The sequence below is a fragment of the Geotrypetes seraphini genome, chromosome 10, assembly GCF_902459505.1.
Source record: "Geotrypetes seraphini chromosome 10, aGeoSer1.1, whole genome shotgun sequence".
Classification (NCBI taxonomy): domain Eukaryota; kingdom Metazoa; phylum Chordata; class Amphibia; order Gymnophiona; family Dermophiidae; genus Geotrypetes; species Geotrypetes seraphini.
The window spans coordinates 121012907-121033695 of NC_047093.1; the positions used below are offsets into that span (position 1 = coordinate 121012907).

Sequence of the window (20789 nt, forward strand, 5' to 3'; positions counted from 1 at the left end):
ATTTTACAGTATTACGTGATGGATTGGGAGCCCCGCAGAACATACTAGTGATTTGCACATCCGCATGTGATTGCTGCTATTCTAAACATTTACCGTGTAATGTGTATAGCTAAATGTGAGCACCTTTAGAAACAGCCGATGGGAGATGACAGCCACTGCATTGGTCTATGCTACCCAAACTCCCTGCAACTGCAGGCGTAGAACCCAGCAATCAGTATCTTTACTCAACTAGGGACCCTCTGTTTCTCCCAAACCTGAAATTATCCAAATGTCCATTCCCTCTGGAAGGCCAAGCCCTGCATCCACCAAATTCTCCATGAAGAAGCATTTTCTGATGTCACTCTACAGTCTTCTCCCCCAAGGGTCCACCTCATAATCCTGATTTGTACTTTAGATTTTGACACCCCGTTGGAGACTTTATTGTGTCTATCATATTCCCTTATCTTCCCCATCCTGAACATATATCTGTACCTCTTTTACTGTTAATTTTTGAAGCTGAACTGAGCAATGAAGGCATCTGGTTGTGTTTTGAGCATCTATCTTAGACCAATTCTCAACTGAAAGCTAGCCAATGAGGTTGTAGCTAGAAACTGGACCAGTAGATCTAAGTGTGCCATCCCTGCATATCAACTGAGTAGACTGAAAGTTATCTGTTACACCTCTGAAAAAGCAAATCAAATTCAATTAAACCTGCTTGGTTCACGAAGCGATCTATGAAGAAAACTTGAATGGACTAACTTCTGTTATCAAAGTCCCACACTCCTTCTTCATTAGTTCACGAGTATTGCAACATTTCAAATTATCCTTCCCATCACCTCAACAAGTTTGGTGAAAGAAGAAGATATTTGAGGCTACCTTTGAATACCAAGGACCTCTTATCTGGAACAACCTGCCAACGTACCTAAGACAACCCACCACTTACCTTGACTTCTGGAAGTCTCTCTATAGCCAACCTCCTATCTTTTGCCTCTTCCTTTAACAACCACAAGACCTGACTTTAAAAAAAAAATGTAACCTGAAGAACTAGATTCAGTTCTTACTGTAAACTGCATAGACTCCTTGTAGAGAACCGCAGCATATAAGGCACTGTATGGTATGGTAGGTCCCTATGAGTTGGTTGCTTTTCACAAGGGCCTGCCTATCCCGTTTATCCTTTCAGATGAAAAGCTCCCAAATTCACCCTAAATATGCCAGATGAAGTCTGTACAAAGCCACATTATTTGCTCATTAGACAAAGTGGGTTCAAATCTCACTGTGACTCCTTGTCATCTTGGGAAAGAGATTGAGGCTTGTATACTGCACACTCAAAGCATTGCACTTCAAGCATTTTCCCTCACAGCCTATCTAATGTACCTAGGGCAGTGGAGGATTAAGTGACTTGCCCAGGGTGACAAGGAGCAGTGCGGTGTTTGAACCCACAACCACAGGGTGCTCTAAACACTGCGCCACACTCTCCTCTTTAACCCTCTATCGCCTCAAGAACTACTTATTTATCATTTCTATCAGACCTACGCAGTGCTGTACATTAAACATGTTAGAGACAATTCCTATCACAACAGACAAATGGGACAAATAGGGGTTCTCCCAGAGGGCATGATAAAACACTTTGGTAAGTGTTAAGACATAAAGAGCAGCCTCGAAAAACATCTCCTGTATCTGAATGTAACTTGCCTTGAGCTACAGTTGAAAGAAGGCCTGGGTCCATCCTTCTGGCTCTGCTCACTGACCTGAACCCTGTATCCTACTGCAGCTGGACTTGAAAGGTGAACCTCCCCCTCCTGCAGAAAATGCCGCTGCCTTATCACTAGCCTGAGCTCATCAGACACAAGAGAGAGCATAGGATGCATTAGAAGGGAAGACTCAACTCTCAAAAGAAGAAGGGTAATGCAACGTTTCTGACTTCCGTGACCCCATATATTTGAAAAGAAAAGTAGACGTTTTCGCCCATATTCCATAAACAGCGCTAGTAGGTGACATTTTTAAAAAGTTAAAAGCATTTCAAAAGGGAAAATGTAGGCACTCTTTACAACACCTAACGCCACTAAAGGCATAGTTAATGCCTGAAATGGCGTTAGGTGTTGTAAAGTGCCTTCGTAGGCACTGGAAATGTAGGCCTTGAAAACCCTGGCCTACATTTCCAGCACCTACCTTGTCCAAAGGTGCAAATCATGTGATTGACACGCGATCAGCAGCCATTTATGGAATCCGGGCCTTTATGCCTTCCTGGGAAATTTTGGCAGGTCCATTTTTGATTAAGAATAACATGCCCAGGCTTGGAATTGAAATTGGGGTTCTTGCAGCCTCCCCTGACCTAATCACACCTGAGCAAGTGAAAAGCACTGGAGGAGTTGATCCCTTCACGTGATGAGGGGGGGCTTCAGGCAGCCGATTTACCCAGGTAAAGGTGAGAGGGTGAGAGGACCAGAGCAATTCCCTTCTCTTCAGCAGTTTCTAAGTTCAGCTTAAAACAGGTGCTTCTTACTGAGTGCCAGTTGGTAGACCGTCCTCTTCTTCTCACTGGTTTGAGCCGGCTCATAATCTTAAAAAAAACCAAAAACCAAACAAAACTTAGCATCTTACAGACAGTAGCAAGCGGGCAAAACCAGAGAATGTGACTATGTCAATAACAGACAGAAGGACCCCTCCCACATCAATCTCCCAAAACCCAATACAACAAGAGTAACATAAACAGAGGGGTACGTCCCACATCAATCCCCCACCTCCCAGTTCAACAAAGTAAGAGAGATGGAGGGATCCTTCCCACATCAATCCCCCACCTCCCAGTTCAACAAAGTAAGAGAGATGGAGGGATCCTTCCCACATCAATCCCCCACCTCCCAGTTCAACAAAGTAAGAGAGATGGAGGGATCCTTCCCACATCAATCCCCCACCTCCCAGTTCAACAAAGTAAGAGAGATGGAGGGATCCTTCCCACATCAATCCCCCACTTCCCAGTTCAACAAAGTAAGAGAGATGGAGGGATCCTTCCCACATCAATCCCCCACCTCCCAGTTCAACAAAGTAAGAGAGATGGAGGGATCCTTCCCACATCAATCCCCCACCTCCCAGTTCAACAAAGTAAGAGAGATGGAGGGGTCCTTCCCACATCAATCCCCCACTTCCCAGTTCAACACCGTATCAGAGACAGATGGACTTTTCCCATATTAATCCCTCATCTCCCAGTTCAACACTGTAACAGAGACGGAGGGATCCTTTCCACATCAATCCACCACCTCCCGGCTCAACACTGTAACAGACAGAAGGACCAACACAGGTCAATCCATCCAGTAGCATGAGTTAACTGGCCCGGAATGGCCGCTGACCTCTTTACTCGCATCTCAGCAGCTACCCAGGCATTTGCAGCAGAATTTAACTAGTTATCATCACTGAAAATGCTGGGTTAGCGTCGAAGAAGAAGTTGGCAATGTTGGGGTCATTCCTGTTGAGTGACTGTTTACGTCCCGGTATTTGGAACTTAAGCTGCCACTTTTAGTGGGAAATAAGACCACCTAAAAAGAACAACTATCTTTGCCCACTAAGTCATGACCAGTTAAGCCTGAATATATCAGCCTAACTGTCCAATTGCTTGTCGGCATTTTAAAAACCTGGATATTCAACACCGCTTGCTAGAAATAGCCTGGCAATAAATTTCCGGATTGAATGCCAGTAGTGGGCAGTCAAGCGCTGTCCATCTGCCCACCTCCAACTGAATACCAAGCAGATGGTTTTTATATGTAATTACTATAAAGACCCCAATGATGTGCTCAGCTATACATTAGCCAGACTTCGTATATGCCGTAGATCTCAGTATATCTAGCCTATGCTCCAGCTTTGTATAGAAAATATTTCCACTCTGCTTCCTTTCTGAATATCTATTCACCCTAGCCTCCATTCTGGCCTCAAAATGAATGAATTAAACTCTTATATTTAAAGAACTCTGAACCCTTTTCTGGAAATCCATAACCACATGGGTTGTCAGGATACCCCCCCCCCCCAATCAGTGTGGGGTAAATTTTTCAGACATTGGAAACCTGAATATTTAAATATATCCCCAAAGATTGTGGGGAATCTAGAACACGTATGAAGCCCCCTGCCACAGAGGAAAGCAGTGAACAGAAACAGACTATACACGGCCTGCAACACCAACATACTACAGTCCCTAGATCCCACCAACCCATTTAAGCACCAGTGAAAGTTCCGATTAAGGGCCCCAAGTGAAATATTGGAAAGGCCATTCCGAGCAGTGGAGATGGGTAGGGAAGATGAGAGGTGCAATATCTAAGAAATGGACAGAGGAGGGGACCTGCCAAATGAAAAGGGAAAGGCTGGACCTTGAGCTGTCCCTGGAGGATGGGGGGTGAATCGGCTGAAGGTTCGCCTAGGGCGTCAGATACCACTGGACTGACCCTATATACGAGGGGATTATTCTTCCCAATTCCTCTGAATACTGTGTTTGGCCCATTGTGAATTGGGGGGGGGGGGGAAACAAGGCAAAAATAGGCTGAATCACCCCTTTTACACCACTATGATTTATTCTGAAGGGCGGTATATCAAGCCTGAAATAAACTATTAACTATTTTGCAAACCTAGAGCTGCAGGTGTGAATCAACTCCGGGTCGTTGTGCTTTGAAGAATTTTATGAGCTGTTTATAAAAGATGATGTTAGAAGAAATACAAGTGATGTGTACAAGATTTAAATGATGTAATACTGTGTTCTTGATGTAAGATGGAAAAATGAATAAAGAATTTGAAAATAAACTTTTATTAATATTAACAGGGGTTGCCATTCAGCAGATTACAGGGAATTGGAAAGATTATACTAAACTGAATTATACTTTTTGGTGGAATTCAGTGTGTCATATTTATAAAATGGAAAGGGTATTTGCTCTACAACAAGGCAATTATAATAAGTTTAAAAAGATTTGGGGTCCATTGACGATTTATTCTGGTGATCAGACATCTTAAACACCTAAATATTGGACAAGATAAGGGGGGGTGGGATTATGAAGGATAATAATTGATAATTGTTATTTATTAATATATGGGTGGGAGGGGTGGGCTTCTTATAAAATTATTTATTTGGAATGTTACAAATAAGAATGTCAAGTGATTAATTAAGATATTTATGAATGATTGTTGTACACTTGTAATTTTTGAAAATGAATAAAGATTTAAAAAAATAAACCAAAGAAACTCCTATGGTGGAAGTGGGAGGGCGAATGCTGGCCCTTGAGGGAAAGGCATCAGGACACCAGAAGCCTTTGCACCCAAATTCTGTTACATGCAAGTTGCGCATGTAACATAATTAACTGGTGATAAATTCCAATAATTGGCATTAATAAACACTAGTTAGCAGTTGTGTGTGAACATAAGAATTGCCGCTGCTGGGTCAGACCAGTGGTCCATCGTGCCCAGAAGTCCGCTCACGCAGCAGCCCCCAGATCAAAGACCAGTGTCCTAACTGAGACTAGCCTTACTTGCATACATTCTGGTTCAGCAGGAACTTGTCTAACTTTGTCTTGAATCCCTGGAGGGTGTTTTCCCCTATAACAGCCTCCGGAAGAGCATTCCAGTTTTCTACCACTCTCTGGGTGAAGAAGAACTTCCTTATGTTTGTACGGAATCTATCCCCTTTTAACTTTAGAGAGTTCCCTCTCGTTCTCCCTACCTTGGAGAGTGTGAACAACCTGTCCTTATCTACTAAGTCTATTCCCTTCAGTGTGTGACCGACTTATGTCCTATTCCATAAACAGTGCGCCTAACTTCTCTCATGAGCAAACGCAACAGGATGTTAACGTTGTAGGGGCATGGGCGTGTCACAGGCGCTTCGACTATTCTTTTGCACTTTATAGAATATATGAATTTAGCACCCGACTGCTGCATTTAGGTTGTAGATGTGGCATAGGTGGTGGTAACAGATTCGGTGCATAACTCCACTGTTATACATGGTCGAGTCACATTATTATGACCACCACCTACCTCTGACATCATGGATGCACAAATCCACATGTCACGCACAGACTTTGTAGGTATATAAGTTGGGATGTCTGCAAGTTGCCAATATAGCAACCGTGACTGTCATGGGGAAAAAAAAGCACAATTTAAAAGACATTGATAAAGGCTTGATCATTGGCTACTGGGCCAACGGCGGCAGCATTTCAGAAACAGTGGAGTTTGTGAACTGTTCACGGGCTACTGTGGTTAAAGTGGACTGTGAGTGGACGGATGGAACCTTTACGATGACCTGACGTGGTAACCGTGGGGCAGCATGAGCCATCAATGCGAGAGGTGAACATTGGCTGCGCAGGTTGGTGCGGGCTGATCGACATGCTACCATGGAGCAACTCACCGTCCAAACAAACCAGGGGGCTTCCAGATGTGCAACTGTGCAGTGAACCCTGTTGCAAAAGAAGCTCTTGAGCAGGTGGCTGATGACTGTACCATGTTCACGAGGGTTCACTGCAAAATATGGCTGCAATTTGCACAGGAGTACCAACATTGGACTTACACCGACTGGCAGAGGGTTGCCTTCTCCAATGAGTCACATTTTGAGCTCCATAAAATGGATGGATGTTGGTGTGTCAGGCGTGAAACTGCTGAGAACAAATACCACAAGCTGGTGGCGGCAGCATTATGGTCTGGGGAATGTTTTCTTAGTATGATCTGGGTCTCTTGATACCTCTGGAAGGCACTCTCAACCAATATGGGCATCTCTCCATCTTTGCCATACATGTTGACGGTCTTCCCTATGGCCGATGGGATCTTTGAACTGGACAATGTGCTGTCATACCACCAGAACTTTTCATGGGTGGTTTGCAGAGTACAACCAAGACTTCCAAGGCCTCCAAATGCCCCAGATTTTAACCAAATCAAGCGCATTTGGGACCACCTCGATCGACGTTTGACAACTGGATCCACTACAACGCATTTGTCAGCAACTGTCAGATACACTCCAGATACCTCTAGCAACCATGCAGCATCTTACTGAGCCACTCCCACGCTGTCTGTGCTGCCAGAGGTGGTTATTCGGGATATTAGCAGGTGATCATATCAGTGTGACTCGACCATGTAGATCACGAGTTTAGTGTCTAGTTTCTTGGCACCTAACTTTTAACAATCTACATTGAATTTGCCCCTTAATGATCTTAACGTTTTTATAATTAACCATTATTGCTGGGTAGATGAAGGTATCGGTCTCTGCTTTCCTGGTATAACATTCATCCAGTTCCTGACACCCATGAAAGCACAGCGCTCAACTCACCGCTTTTCCTTTTCCAGGGAGTGACTAAGGAAAGAGAAGAGAAAACAAAGAAACTTAGAAGCAGATAAGCCCCACCAGAGGGCGCCACAGACACAGGATGGAGGGGGAGGGGGATTGTAGGGCACAAGGCAGAGAGGGAAACCTGTGGGACCATAGGAAAGAGAAATGGACTGTTGGGCACAGGACTGACAGAGAGGAGGACACGTGGGGTACAGGACTGACAGAGGCTGCTGGGTGGCACAGAATGGAGAGAGGATTAAGGGGGGATTGTGGGGCATGTGATGGGGAAGGTGAAGTACTTATGACAGAGGTTTCTATAGATCTGTGTCTATGTAGAAACATAGGGAAGAAAACATGTAGGAGGCCACAGAGTCTGATTTACATAATGCATATGAACTATTACCAAATGGCACTCCTTAGGGATCACAACTCAAAGCTTTGAGAAAGGTTATCAAATCCAAATCTGAAAGGTTAAGGAGTGAGAGAGACTAGAAGAAAAGCGAGTAATGAAGCAGAAAGGACAGGAGGCAAAGGCTCAGGACACCAAGAGGTAGAGCAGGGGCAGAGAGGGCTATGGAGGGAACTGAGAGATGCAGTAGCATCTCCCTTCCTCCAGCCCATCTCATCTTTTTTTTTATCCTGGACACAGCTTGTTTAATGGAATCATCTCCACCCCCCACCCACTCCCACCCCCACCACACTACCCCTTTTCCTGATCTGGCCTACACTCAACATGTTGAAGTCAGGGCTGGTGCAAAGAAAGTGGATATACAGGCAAACCTTAAGCCTTCTTTCATCCCTGGCTGTACTCTCTCCCCTTCAATTAACTTCCAGGCCTCTTGAATCTCCCCTCCCCAAGATTTTGATAATTGCATAAAACAATTCAAGGAAACCATCCCCATATCATTCTTTAAGGAGAAAGGGAAGAATAAGTATGACTAGGCACAGACACTCAAGCCTTTCATTGGAGAATGCTGGTGTAGAAGGACTGCGGTTGAGAAAGACGCTAAAGAATGACACGGGATGGTTTCCAGCCACTGACCCTCAAGCCTTGCATTGGAGAACGCTGGTGAAGGACTGAGGCTGAGATAGACACTAAAGAATGACACGGGATGGTTTCCAGCCACTGACCCTCAAGCCTTGCATTGGAGAAAACTGGTGAAGGACTGAGGCTGAGATAGACACTAAAGAATGACACGGGATGGTTTCCAGCCACTGACCCTCAAGCCTTGCATTGGAGAAAACTGGTGAAGGACTGAGGCTGAGATAGACACTAAAGAATGACACGGGATGGTTTCCAGCCACTGACCATCAAGCCTTGCATTGGAGAACGCTGGTGAAGGACTGAGGCTGAGATAGACACTAAAGAAAGACACGGGATGGTTTCCTGTGGTTATCCATGGGGATGGGGACAAATTCTGTCCCTGTGTCATTTTCTATGGGTTGACACCTCCCCTTCCAGAAAAGAGACATCACTGGACCTCATACCTTTTAGGTCTTAAAACTCTGAGATATACATACATCACTTTCATTTACTAAAGTCATTAACCCTTTATTTGGCTCAGAAGCAACATGTGTTTTCTATGGCTCTTATGAGAGATCTGCATCTGATTCACCATCTGCCAATTAAGGGATTAACCATTGGAATCCTTCATACTCTCAGGGGATCTGCTCCATCAAGAGATCTTCCAGGGGATCCAGCATACTGTCGGCCTTTCTGCATCAAGACCCACTTCAGGCATGAGAGTGAAACAGCCTCTCCAAGCAGCCTTTGAAAGGATCAAGAGCATCCAAGCTCTGCCCTGCTTCTCTCTTTTTCTCTGATTTTCCTAGCTATATTTTTATGTGTTTTTCAGTTTGTATTTACGGATTATTGTGTCAGTTCAGTTTTCAATTTAGTCTTCTATATGGAACATTGAATTGTAGATTTGATAAATCCATATATATGAGACAGCAGAGCTTAAAATCAGGATTACAGAAAAGCAGAGGAATAAGACTCACCCATCTCTTCAAGTTCAGATGTCATAGATTTTGACCGTACTGAAATAGCGGGGGGTGTCACACGTTTCGTCTGCTGTGGCACTGAAAGGGTTACACGCAGAATAGAAAAATTACAACATATACAAAAAAATACTCCCACCCTGCCCATACAATCACCTATCTGCAATCTTAACTCCTACACATACGCTCATATCCCCACTCCTGCTCTCTAGAGTCACCATTATCCCCACTAATAAACCCTACAAACACTCATGATGTGGTGTATTTAGATTTTAGCAAAGTCTTTGACAGTGTTCCACACTGGCGTCTAACAAATAAATTGGGTGCCCTCAGGATGGGCCCCAAAGTGACAGACTTGGTCAGGAACTGGCTGAGTGGAAGGTGACAGAGGGTAGTGATCAATGGAGACCTCTCTGAGGAAAGGGATGTTACCAGTGCTGTGCCTCGAGGTTCTGTTCTTGGGCCTGTTCTTTTTAACATTTTTATAAGTGATATTGCTGAAGGGCTGTGGGGTAAGATTGCCTCTTTGTGGATGATACCAAAATCTGCAATAGAGTAGACACCCCTGATGGTGTGAATAACAATAGGAAGGACCTAGTGAAGCTTGAAGAATGTTCTGAAATTTGGCAGCTAAGAAATGCAAGATCATGAATTTGGACTGCAAAAAACCAAGGGAATGGCACAGTTTAGAGCAGTGGTCTCGAACTTGCGGCCCAGGGGCCACATGTGGCCCACCAGGTACTATTTTGAGGCCCTCGGTATGTTTATCATAATCACAAAAGTAAAATTAAAAAGTTTCTTGATCTTATGTCTATTTAGTTATAAATTAGAATATTAAGACTTAGCCAAAAGGAAAGATTTATAAACTATAAAGAGCTTTACCTCACGCAAAATTTCTTTAATAAGACATTAACTACTTTTTCTGAGGCCCTCCAAGTATCTACAAATCCAAAATGTGGTCCTGCAAAGGGTTTGAGTTTGAGACCACTGGTTTAGTGGGTGAAGAACTTATGTGCATGACAGAAGAGTGGGACTTAGGTATGATTGTATGTGATGATCTTAAGGTTGAAAAGGCAACGGCGAAAGCTAGAAGGATGCTAGGGAGAGGTATGGCCAGTAGGAAAAAAGGAGGCATTGATGCCTCTGTATAAGACTCTGGTGAGACCTCATTTAGAATATTGTGTACAATTCTGGAGGCCGCATCTTGAAAAGATATACAAAGGATGGAGTCGGTCCAGAGGAAGGCTACTAAAATGGTGCTTGGTCTTCGTGATATGGTGTATGGGGACAGACTACAATCTCAATAAGTATACTTTGGAGGAAAGGTGGGAGATATGATAGAGACATTAAACACCTATGTGGCATAAATGCACATGAGGCGAGTCTCTTTCAATTGAGAGGAAGCTCTGTACTGAGGGGGCATAGGATGAAGGTAAAAGGGGATAGATTCAGAAGTAACCTCAGAAAATACTGGAACGGCCTCTCAGTGGAGGTGGTGGAGACAGAGTGCATCTGAATTCAAGACAACTTGGGACAAGTACATTGAATCTCTAAGGGAGAGGAGGAGATAGTGGATGGCATGGTTGGGTAGACTGATCTGTATCTGTATTCATTTTTCTCTGTTTCAGATCTCCACTTCTGCCTTTACAGACCCTGTATTTACACTCAGTCTAAGTTTGGCCCTCATACATCCTGAACCCTACAGACACAAGTATGTAGAATGTTTCCCAATCCTGCCCTTTGCAATTAGTCATCCCAAATCACACCCCCTAGAAATTCAGCCATTTCTAATATAACTCACTATGGTTTTGCCCATCCTGAAGATGTAGCTATCCCCAATTTTGACATTCCTATTCCTGTCTCCTACAGACACACCAGTTCCTTCTCAACCTCTTCAGCTACTGTTACTTCTCAACCTCAAGATCCACCTCAACTCTTTCCCAACTAGGAAATCTATCTCAACTCCTAAAGCCTGCAGAGAGCAGACATGTTACTGTGCATGATACGAACACTGCATTTTGTGACTATCAGGCCTTGATTTAAATCCATTTTATGTGTGTTATATGTAGAGGAAGGAACAAAAAGAGACATCTCCATATTCCACCCCCTTATGGAATGAAAGGAGTTTGGGAAGTTAGGGAAAGTCAAACAGATATGATAAAAGAAGGTTTCTGTATATAATACCTTTCTTCCGCATGGTGTCTTCCATTTCAGGGTTTCTCGTAACCATGACAACTTTGACCATTAGATTATTCCCACCTTGACGAATCATATTTACCACCTGTCGATGTCCAACTTTCACTACGTTGTGACTATTCACCTGTAGATAGAGAACACTGGCACTGAGGACCATAATATAACCATAAAATGTGCCCCCCCTCCATCCCATGGAAACCCTCACCCATGTTTCTATGACATGGCTCTCCAACTCATGACTGAAATCAATTGAGTCTTGTAGGATTCTTTCTTCAGCATATTCCAGCTGATATTCTCCCACTGAACATCCAGGTCAGCAGCAAGCCAAGTGACAAGCCAGTCACCACCAATAGTCAGCAGCTTGTCGGTTAAGTCCAGCAGCCAAACAGACCCGCATAAAAAGCAGGTCTATCTTTGGCCACTAGGACTTAACTAGACAGCTGATGGATATTGACTTAGCCGTCTATGTCTCAGCCGGTCAAAAAAACCCTGGAAATTCAATGCCGGTTGCTAGATATGGCGCTATCATTGAATTTCTGGTTTCTCCCCCAACTGAATATTGAGCAGATTATTTATCAGAGCTGGGCATATATTATATAATAATAATAAATCATTCCATTTCCATTTGCACTGCAATTCAATAACACCAGCTCTTCGACAGGCATGGCATTTCAACATCACCTCCATAGGCACTAGGAGTGGGCAGTCATAACATTTCCAGGAATGTTTGGTATATATGGAGGGTTTTTCATTATGTCGGCATGAGAGCCATATATGCTGTCTTTCAGAAAGTGTATGCACTCTTCCATGGTTATACTGTATACACATGAAAAATAACACAGAAGGTTTGGTTTGCCAACCATGTGGGATATGCTGTTGACTTTTCTTATATTTTTTCGGGATGTTGCCAGGTACTTCTGACCTGGATTGGCCACTGTTGGAAACAGGATACTGGGCTTGATGGACCTTTGGTCTCGTATGTTCTTATTTCCAACCATATGTGAAAAGCACTGCATTTTCTCCAGATTACACCCTTCTTGTAGACATCGCAACCACCTCCTGCTCTTCTCACCCCACCCCTCCAATTTCAGTTCTGTTTATACCCACTAATTTTGGCAAAAAAAACAATGAAGAGAAGGCACTGGGTTCGCCATTCTCTCTGACATGGTAACATGATGTGAGCATTGCGGACTAAGATAGTAGAATCATAAGGCACTTCTTATAACCGAAGAGCCATTGAAATGGTTAGAGAATGAGCCAGGTGGTCTTCCACTATGTATGAACACAGTGCATCCTTTCTTGTCACACACTCTTTAGAGCCCAGAGTCTGTTCCCTGGGAGATAACTTCCTCATACTAATGCATTCCTTGGATTGTTTTCATTACACTTGTAAGATGCAGCAGTTTCTACTGCCCTTTGTACCCCTACACCACTGGTCAGCTTTACCCAGGCTGGACCAGAGGGGAAGCTTGCTCATGTTACACATGCCTTACCCTGAATAGCCATAAAACAGCTGTGATCAAAAGCTTCCCATTAACCTTAATCGTGCTCTGTAGGAATTAATTTTTCTGGCAAAAAGGGGGGGTCTTTTTTGGGGGGGTCTTAGTGTCAGCCCAGGAGAATCCAAAGTTCATTTTCGTGACCCAGAGGCAGAGAAATACACCAGATGAATGGCCTTGCCACCTCCCTCAGTTAATGTCCCCTCTCAAGAAAGAAATAGCCAAAATCAGCAATATGTTGTTTACCTCAATCAAAAAGTCACCCATCCTGAGCCCCGCTCTCCAGGCGACACCCCCCTCGTCCACCGACTCTAAGTATTGCAGAGCTGGGAAAGCTGGGGTTGGGGTAAACTCCTCAATGGGGGTCTGAGCTGTGAAAGAAAAACACTTGATTAGAACACACAAGAAGTCACGCGAGTCCTCAGCTGTACACACAGGGTACGAATACCCCCGCTTCCCCTCCAATGGAGGGAACTGAGCTCTCAATAGCTTGTCCAAGGAAAACACTTGAATAGTTCACTTTCCTGCATTATCCCTAAGAGAAATGTGAAACTTGCAAAGACTCTTTATAGTTGAATATTTAAGGGTATTTCTACACATTGGAAGCCTAGACCGGAATCTTGGACGTCTACCATGTGGGCAGCTAAGGGAACAGAGTTAGGATAGAAAAAGCAGTCATTATTATTAGATTTCTTATTTAGACCCACTCTTATCTAGGTCATTTGCTTTGAATATCTAGTCCCAATGAGTCGATAATATTTGCTTGGCCATCTTGAGATCCAGACGGAGGCGTTTCAAGGATGTGGCCTATAGCTAATCAGAAAGAGGTCTCATTCAGCCTGGCAACTTTATACATTTCTAGCAGGCCCAAAATAACAGGAAAAAGATATCTGTTTATCTCTAAGCTGGTAAATTTAGCAATGCCGAGGTCAGGGGAGTTATCACTAAAGCAGATACTGTAAGTCATGCCGTCCCTTTAAGCGGAGATTTCCCTCCCTGCAAGATTTGGAAGAATTTCCAGTTGAAAATTTAGGCACTTGGGGTTCCTATGTATGTCAGCCTAACAGTTAGAATGCCTTATGGCCTTATGGATAATGTGGTTCTAATGTTTTGTCTTGGTTATGCTAATGTTCAACATAATTCAAGAAAAATTATAATATAAAAGCTGCTAATTTAAGCACCGAAATGTAATGTTCTTGTGGCTTTTCAGCAGTTGTTATATTGGCTGAATATAGTTAGGTTGGCCATCGATTCGTGTTTGAGTCCTAGCAACTTGATGAATTATAGATCTAAAGAGAAATTGGGTTTGTGCTAGCTCAGAAAGGTCCTCCAGTGTCATCCCCATGGTTGTTTTCAACATGTCCAGCCATCGCCCTCTTCGCCTAATTCCTTCGATCTTCCCAAACATGATGTCCTTTTCTTTCTTCTGATGGTGTGACCAAAATAAGACAGTCGTAACTTCATCATTGGGCTTCGAGTGGCATAGCCAGTTTGATCTCGTCCAGAATTGATTTGTTGGTTCTTCTGGCAGTCCATGGCACACCTAAAATCCTTCTCCAGCACCAAAGCTCAAACGAGTCATTCTTCTTTCTGTCTTACTTCCGTAGTGTCCAGCTTTCACATTCATAACTGACTGCTGAGAAAATGAGTGCGTGGACAAGTCTGATCTTCCTGCCTTTGAATATTTTGTTGAGAGCCTTCACTGAAGAGTGACTAAGTGCTGTTCTGTGAAGGATGAATATACATGTGGGATTTTATCCATAGAAGCGTACTTTGTTATGACGTGGGCCGAGAGGTTTCTCCATTTTAATAGAAAAGACAACCTTTGGGTAGCCACGACAAACACTATGGAGATGACCAGAGCGCTAGAGATCAGAAGTTCAAAGGATATCATCCATCAAGCTTTACAGACACATCCCTTCAAAGGGTATCTGGGATGTTCCTCAGCCACAATAATATCTACCTTTTACAAGTAGCGGGTATGGTTCTTTTCTCAATGGATATTGTTTATTGTGAGCTTCTATACCGCTACTAATGACTGGGGAGTCAATTCAGAGCGGTTTACATGAGCTTCTGTAGAGGTGTTGCAATACATAATCAATCATCCTACTTATGTTGCAGGAAATGCGACTCCCATAGACTATAATCGCTGTGACATATGCGGCACTTGCAGCCAGCCTTCAGTACTGTGAGACCATCACTACAGCATCTGGGGAAAATTTCTACCAGCCACCTAGGCCTGCCATCTTGGAAATTGAGCCCTGGTGAGTGACTAAACACATCCATCTCAAAATGTAGATGCTACTGTGGTCAGGATGGGAAGAAACTTAGCCGCTAATGTTTTGAACAATGCATCTTACTGGTCATCAGCTCTTTCCAAGTCTGTATGATACAGAAAAGGATAAATTTCACAAGGACTGGTCAAATGTGCTCAGAAATATGGCTGCTTCAAGCACGTTATGAATCTACTTGCAAAAAAAAAGGTGGAATGAGCATTCCCATAGCGTGTAGTATAAGGGAACTCATGAATCTTGCTTTTTGTTCTGGTTTTAGGCTTATTGCATTTGTTTTATTGAAAATTGAATGAAAAGTTAAAACTGAAACAGCTGTATGGCGTATTTAGCCACACAGTAAACCGACTTTATTTGAAAGTCAGCTGCCCTGTTGAAAGTGTACCTGAGAAATCAATCAGTTCCATTCTCATCTGAGTCACTCCACCCTGTTGGGAAAATGTTAACCTCTAGGTCAGTTTCCAAATGGAATATCCTGTGATATCCAATAATTCAACCAGAGAACATGCAAGCGGGTGCACACCTAGCCCATATGAACACACTCCTCCTAACTCTCTAATGCTGAGCACCCAACCCAGATCTAGCTTGCAGAACTGCTGGTCTAGAATTCAGACTCGGCGGATATGGCTAGATCATAGGTTTGGGCCATGCACTCCAGTTATACCTGATTTTGACATCTCCAGCCCAACTGTAGGGTTTTAGTTATTTGCTTTTAAAATTTTAGTTTCCTTTTATTCTTATTGTATTTTTCTAACTACTGTAAACCACATAGAACTTTACAGTCTTGCGGTATTTAAACTGTTATTACTATTAACTGTATATGCCAGGTACCAAATTTTACAAATGACACTGAACAAAAATGTTATTCTGTAAAGGGTTCTCAAAGGTAGGCAGCCTTTTTAAAGTAAAGAGCCATTCTATCCTAAACGTTTGACCCAAAATTTACAAAGAGCCGCAATGGACAGAGAAGAGGGTTTGAGATATTCCAGGACTCTCACTCTCTCTTTCCTCCCCAAGGTCTAGCTTCTTTCTCCTCATTATCCCTTCCAACCCCTCATAGGTCTCTGCACCTCTCATCCCTCCCCCCATTCCCTTCCCCCAACCCATAGACAAGGCTCCGACCCTTTGATCTCCTTCCCAACCCCACGATTCTCCTCCCCCTAAGGGCTTACCTAGGTACTAGGTCTAACAGGGGGGGTCTTTGGGGCAGGAGCATGGCCATCTTGTGGCAGCTCAAACCCACAATGCCCCTCCCCCAGGCCTACCGAGGTATCTGGTGGTCCAGCAGGGGTTTTTGTAGCAGAAGTGTGGCCCTCTCAGTCCTGCCTCCTCGCAACTGCTTTCTAAAATGGCTGCCGTCACCTTTTGTGGCTGCTCACAGCATTTCCTATAGTACCACAAGCTGCCGTGGAGGTCGCAGCAGCCAATTTAGAAGGTAGTTGTGAGGAGTCAGGAGTGAGAGGACCATGCTTCTGCCACGAAGACCCCCACTGAAATACCAGGTACTTCGGTAGGTCTGGGGGGAAGACTATCTATACATGGGAGAAGAGCTGCAGGTTGTCGACCTCTGGATTAGTCTTATCACTGGCATCCAGTGACCTATTGTAATTGTAGGGAAATTCTCCTCACCCTTCGCTCCTCTCAGCACAAACCCGAATCCCTCGCTGTCCTTCTTCTGTAACAGTGCAGTCTTCTCTTTAATAATGTAGTCGCTGGAAGAGAGAGGCAGGAGCTGTTAGCAGCCGGAAACGTCCATCTCTCAGTCTAGGACATGTTGGGAGATGATGGTGAAGGGGTGAGGAATGAGCATGAAGGGTGAATGGAAGAGACATCCCACAGCACTCTCATTTCACCAGCAGGGGAATAAAGACTATAGGACTAAAGGGTCAATTTTTCAGCTATTCACATCCCTGATTCGGTCTGGATCAACCTTTGCAACAGCACAAAAATCCCAATCAGAGCCAACATAAAAAAAGAATAAAGGTGAAAGAACTGACCCGCATTGAAGGGGAAATCCCATAAATCTGGTGCTCTTATGAGGACAAAAGAGATCCTACTCCATAACAGCACCCGGGCACTCAGCTTCTGTTATAAAATGCTGCCGTAACCCATAGTGCTGCGCTTCACGTTTAAACAACCATAGACCCGGCAAAACTTCGGGCATCTAACTGCAGCAAGTGTGTGCGTAATTTGCACCATTCTGTCAGTTGCACGCAATGGTGATGGCACCGTTTATGTGCTTCCCAGTTCCCATATGCAGTCAATTTCCCTTTACCCATAAAGCACTGGTGTTCTGTACATTTACACATGCAAGGTTCGTAATGCCGATGCCCAGACTTTACACCCATCTTTAGAATAATGGCGGATGTGGACTCTCATGCCCATAATGCGTTCTGCAAACAGACATTTAACTTAGAAAGCGTGCATGTGCAAGGAAAGTATAACTTAGGCTATTTTTTATTTCTTGTATATCACCTGCAAGCCTTAAGCTTTCAGAGCATTGCATTCCGGCACTGTAGGTATTTTTCTGTCTCTGGAGGGCTCACAATCTCAGTTTGTACCTTTTAGTATTACTGGGTCCAATTATTGGTGTAAAAAATATATCTTCGAAGTATATAGTGAACCCACTGATAACTAAAAGCTGTACCAGGCGAGGAAAGTGACTATCACAAATGATTCCTCATAAGGGCACACGCTCCCTCAGATTCTACAAAGGTCAGCCAAATATGGGCAAGGATCCCTACTCAAAAGATCAGAGAAATGGAGAAAAATGAAGATTAGTCTGCCCAACCCCCTCCTCTCCCTTAGAGATCCAACGTACTTATCCCCAGCTTTCTTGAATTCAGATACTCTTCATCTCAACCACCTCCACCAAGCATTCACCACCCTTTCCGTGAAAAAGTACTTTCTGAGGTTTCTTCTGACTTTATTCTCTTTCACCTTCATCCTATGCCCCCTCAGTCCAGAGTATCCCTTCATTTGAAAGAGACTAGCCTCATGTGTATTTATGCTACATAGATATCATATCTCCCCACTCAATCCTTTCCTCCAAAGTATACAGATTGAGATCTTTAAGCCTGTCCCTGTATGCCTTATGACATAGACCATTAACCATTTTGGTTGCCTTCCTCTAGACCAGTGTTCTACAACCACCGGTCCATGGACCAGTGCCGATCTACAGGGCCAGCAAGTGCATCAGGCCAAAACAGTGTTCTTCAACCGCCGGTCCACGGTGCGATCGATGTGGCGTTATCTTCGAGCCAGCTCCCTCTTCCTAACTAATTCAGTGCACAAAGCCATGGGCAGTGGCTCCTACGGGCATCCTGCGCCTGAACCAGAAGCCTTCTCTCTGACGTTGCAACGTCAGAGGGAAGGCTTCCAGATGAGGCACGAGACGTGCAAGGTGCAATTAGTACTATTATGGGGGCGGGGTCTGGGGTGGAGATTGGGTAGAGATGGGCGGGGTCTGGCCCACGACTTAGCCCAGTGTTCTTCAACCGCTGGTCCATGGACCGATGCTGGTCCACAGAATAATTCTTTTATTTCTGCCGGTCCATAGGTGTAAAAAGGTTGAAAAACACTGCTCTAGACCAGTGGTCTCAAACTTGCGACCCGCCAGGTACTATTTTAAGGCCCTCAGTATTATAAAGAATGATTCTTTATGGAAAACTTGTACCTTAAGTGTCTGGTGGTTGCGTCCGCAACCGCCTTCAGCTCTCACCTCCAGCATGAGATTACGTACACACGCACTGCCTCCAATGGTTACCTTACATTCTGGAACATTGCCCGCCTCACTGCTGTAACCTCATGCAACGCTTAACTGCATCTGTACGCAATTGTGAAGTAGAGTGGAGAGGACACACCTCTGGGAGGGGCTACCCATCTAAACTTTCCAGAAATCGCCCAAAGCAAAGACTAGCATAAACATACAATTTAAAAACAAGGTAAAGTATAAAACAACAAACTGTAGACCACACACATTATAGAACACCAGGAAACACTGAATGCAATAAAACCCCAGCAAATATTTACAAACAATAAGGCCAATGATACAAGGCATCTAAACACCAAAATAATGGTTCTAAAAAACCCCACATCAAATATATCCAAATGCCAATATAATGGAGTTTAAAATGCATCTAAACAACAAGATAATAGATATGAAGAAACATTTTAATACCAAAATAATGGAACTTAAAACACATCTAAATATATTAACTTGGGTATAAAACACAACTCATAGAAACAGAAACATGATGGCAGATAAAGGCCAAATGGCCCATCCAGTCTGCCCATCCACAGTAACCATTATCTCTTCTCTCTAAGAGATTCCTTGTGCTTATCCCAGGCTTTCTTAAATTCAGACACAGTCTCTGTCTCCACCATCTCTATGGGAGATTGTTCCACGCATCTACCACTACTACCAGGGACTTGTTCCAAAATACATTATCCATCGGGCCCTTTGCTACAGAGAGGATCAAAGGAGATATTACCAAGCAGGCTCAGAGACAGCATCATTGGCATATGTTTACTGTATTTAGTCACTGGAGCTTCAATTTGGACCTTGCTTCACGTTTTTCAGATAAGAAAGCAAAAATATCCAAGCATAAATCAACAAAAGGCATCAACCAATAACAACAAGAAACAGTACAACTTGTCGAGTGTGCTAACATAAGCACCTCCCATGCAAAGTCCAATTTCTAATACAGAAAATCCTCCACGCACCCTCCCCCCTGGCCCCCCTTCCCATCCCCCTACCCCAGCGTCCGGCCCACACTAGAGAGAAATCCAACAATCCAAGTAAGCCATTGACTTCCAACTAGTGGTACCCTTTCTATGCTGCCTCTCCTTGTTCACCATTCGAGACATACTGGCCCGTCACTGTTGGACTGTAGGGTGCACCTCACCCACCCAATACTGCAGGATAAGGTTTTGCAATGCTCCTTTAATAAACATATTTAAAAAAAAAAAAAAAGAAAGAAAGCAAAAATATTTTCTCTGTTTTAAATGTGCTGCCCTAACTTTAATAAAAGTTCTGAGTTTTCATATCTTGTACAGTAGGATTTGCAGAAGGGTCTGAAAAACTGATCTACTAGAGAGCTGCCTCTCACCCATCCCATTCAATGCCTTCTAAATATCACCCCCACAGATGGACAATCCTTCCAAGTACAAGTCAAACAGAATCACTTAGAGGTTAACCTTCTAACTATGACTCGTACATATTCACCTACGGACAATCCTTCCAAATACAGATCAAAAAACAAGCACTTAAAGATCAACCTTCTAAATATACTCGCACACAAGTACCTACAATACTTTCAAGTACAAGTCAAATATACTCAGTTAAAGTTGATTTTTCTGTCACCTATAAACTTAGAGACAATCCTTCAAACTACGAATTAATCGCAGGCACTTAGGGGTAATCCTTCTATCACCATGTGCACATGGGAGCAACCCTTCCACTGCCTGCTTTGTTTTGTGACATTGATATTTTTTGTTTTTCATGACATCTGGCCATGTTATTTTGTAATAGTGATGTTG

At 43.7% G+C, this 20789-nt stretch overlaps 1 protein-coding gene across 1 annotated transcript in view; it reads right to left on the bottom strand.

The window, feature by feature from the left end:
- Positions 1–20789, bottom strand: part of SHANK1 (SH3 and multiple ankyrin repeat domains 1) — a 94938-nt gene that overhangs the window by 17041 nt on the left and 57108 nt on the right. The window contains exons 14-18 of the mRNA XM_033961279.1: positions 16878–16960; positions 13204–13328; positions 11447–11582; positions 9263–9343; positions 2483–2539 (exon numbers count right to left, since the gene is read on the bottom strand). Coding sequence (XP_033817170.1) covers positions 2483–2539; positions 9263–9343; positions 11447–11582; positions 13204–13328; positions 16878–16960 — 482 coding nt within the window. The remainder of the gene's footprint in view (positions 1–2482; positions 2540–9262; positions 9344–11446; positions 11583–13203; positions 13329–16877; positions 16961–20789) is intronic.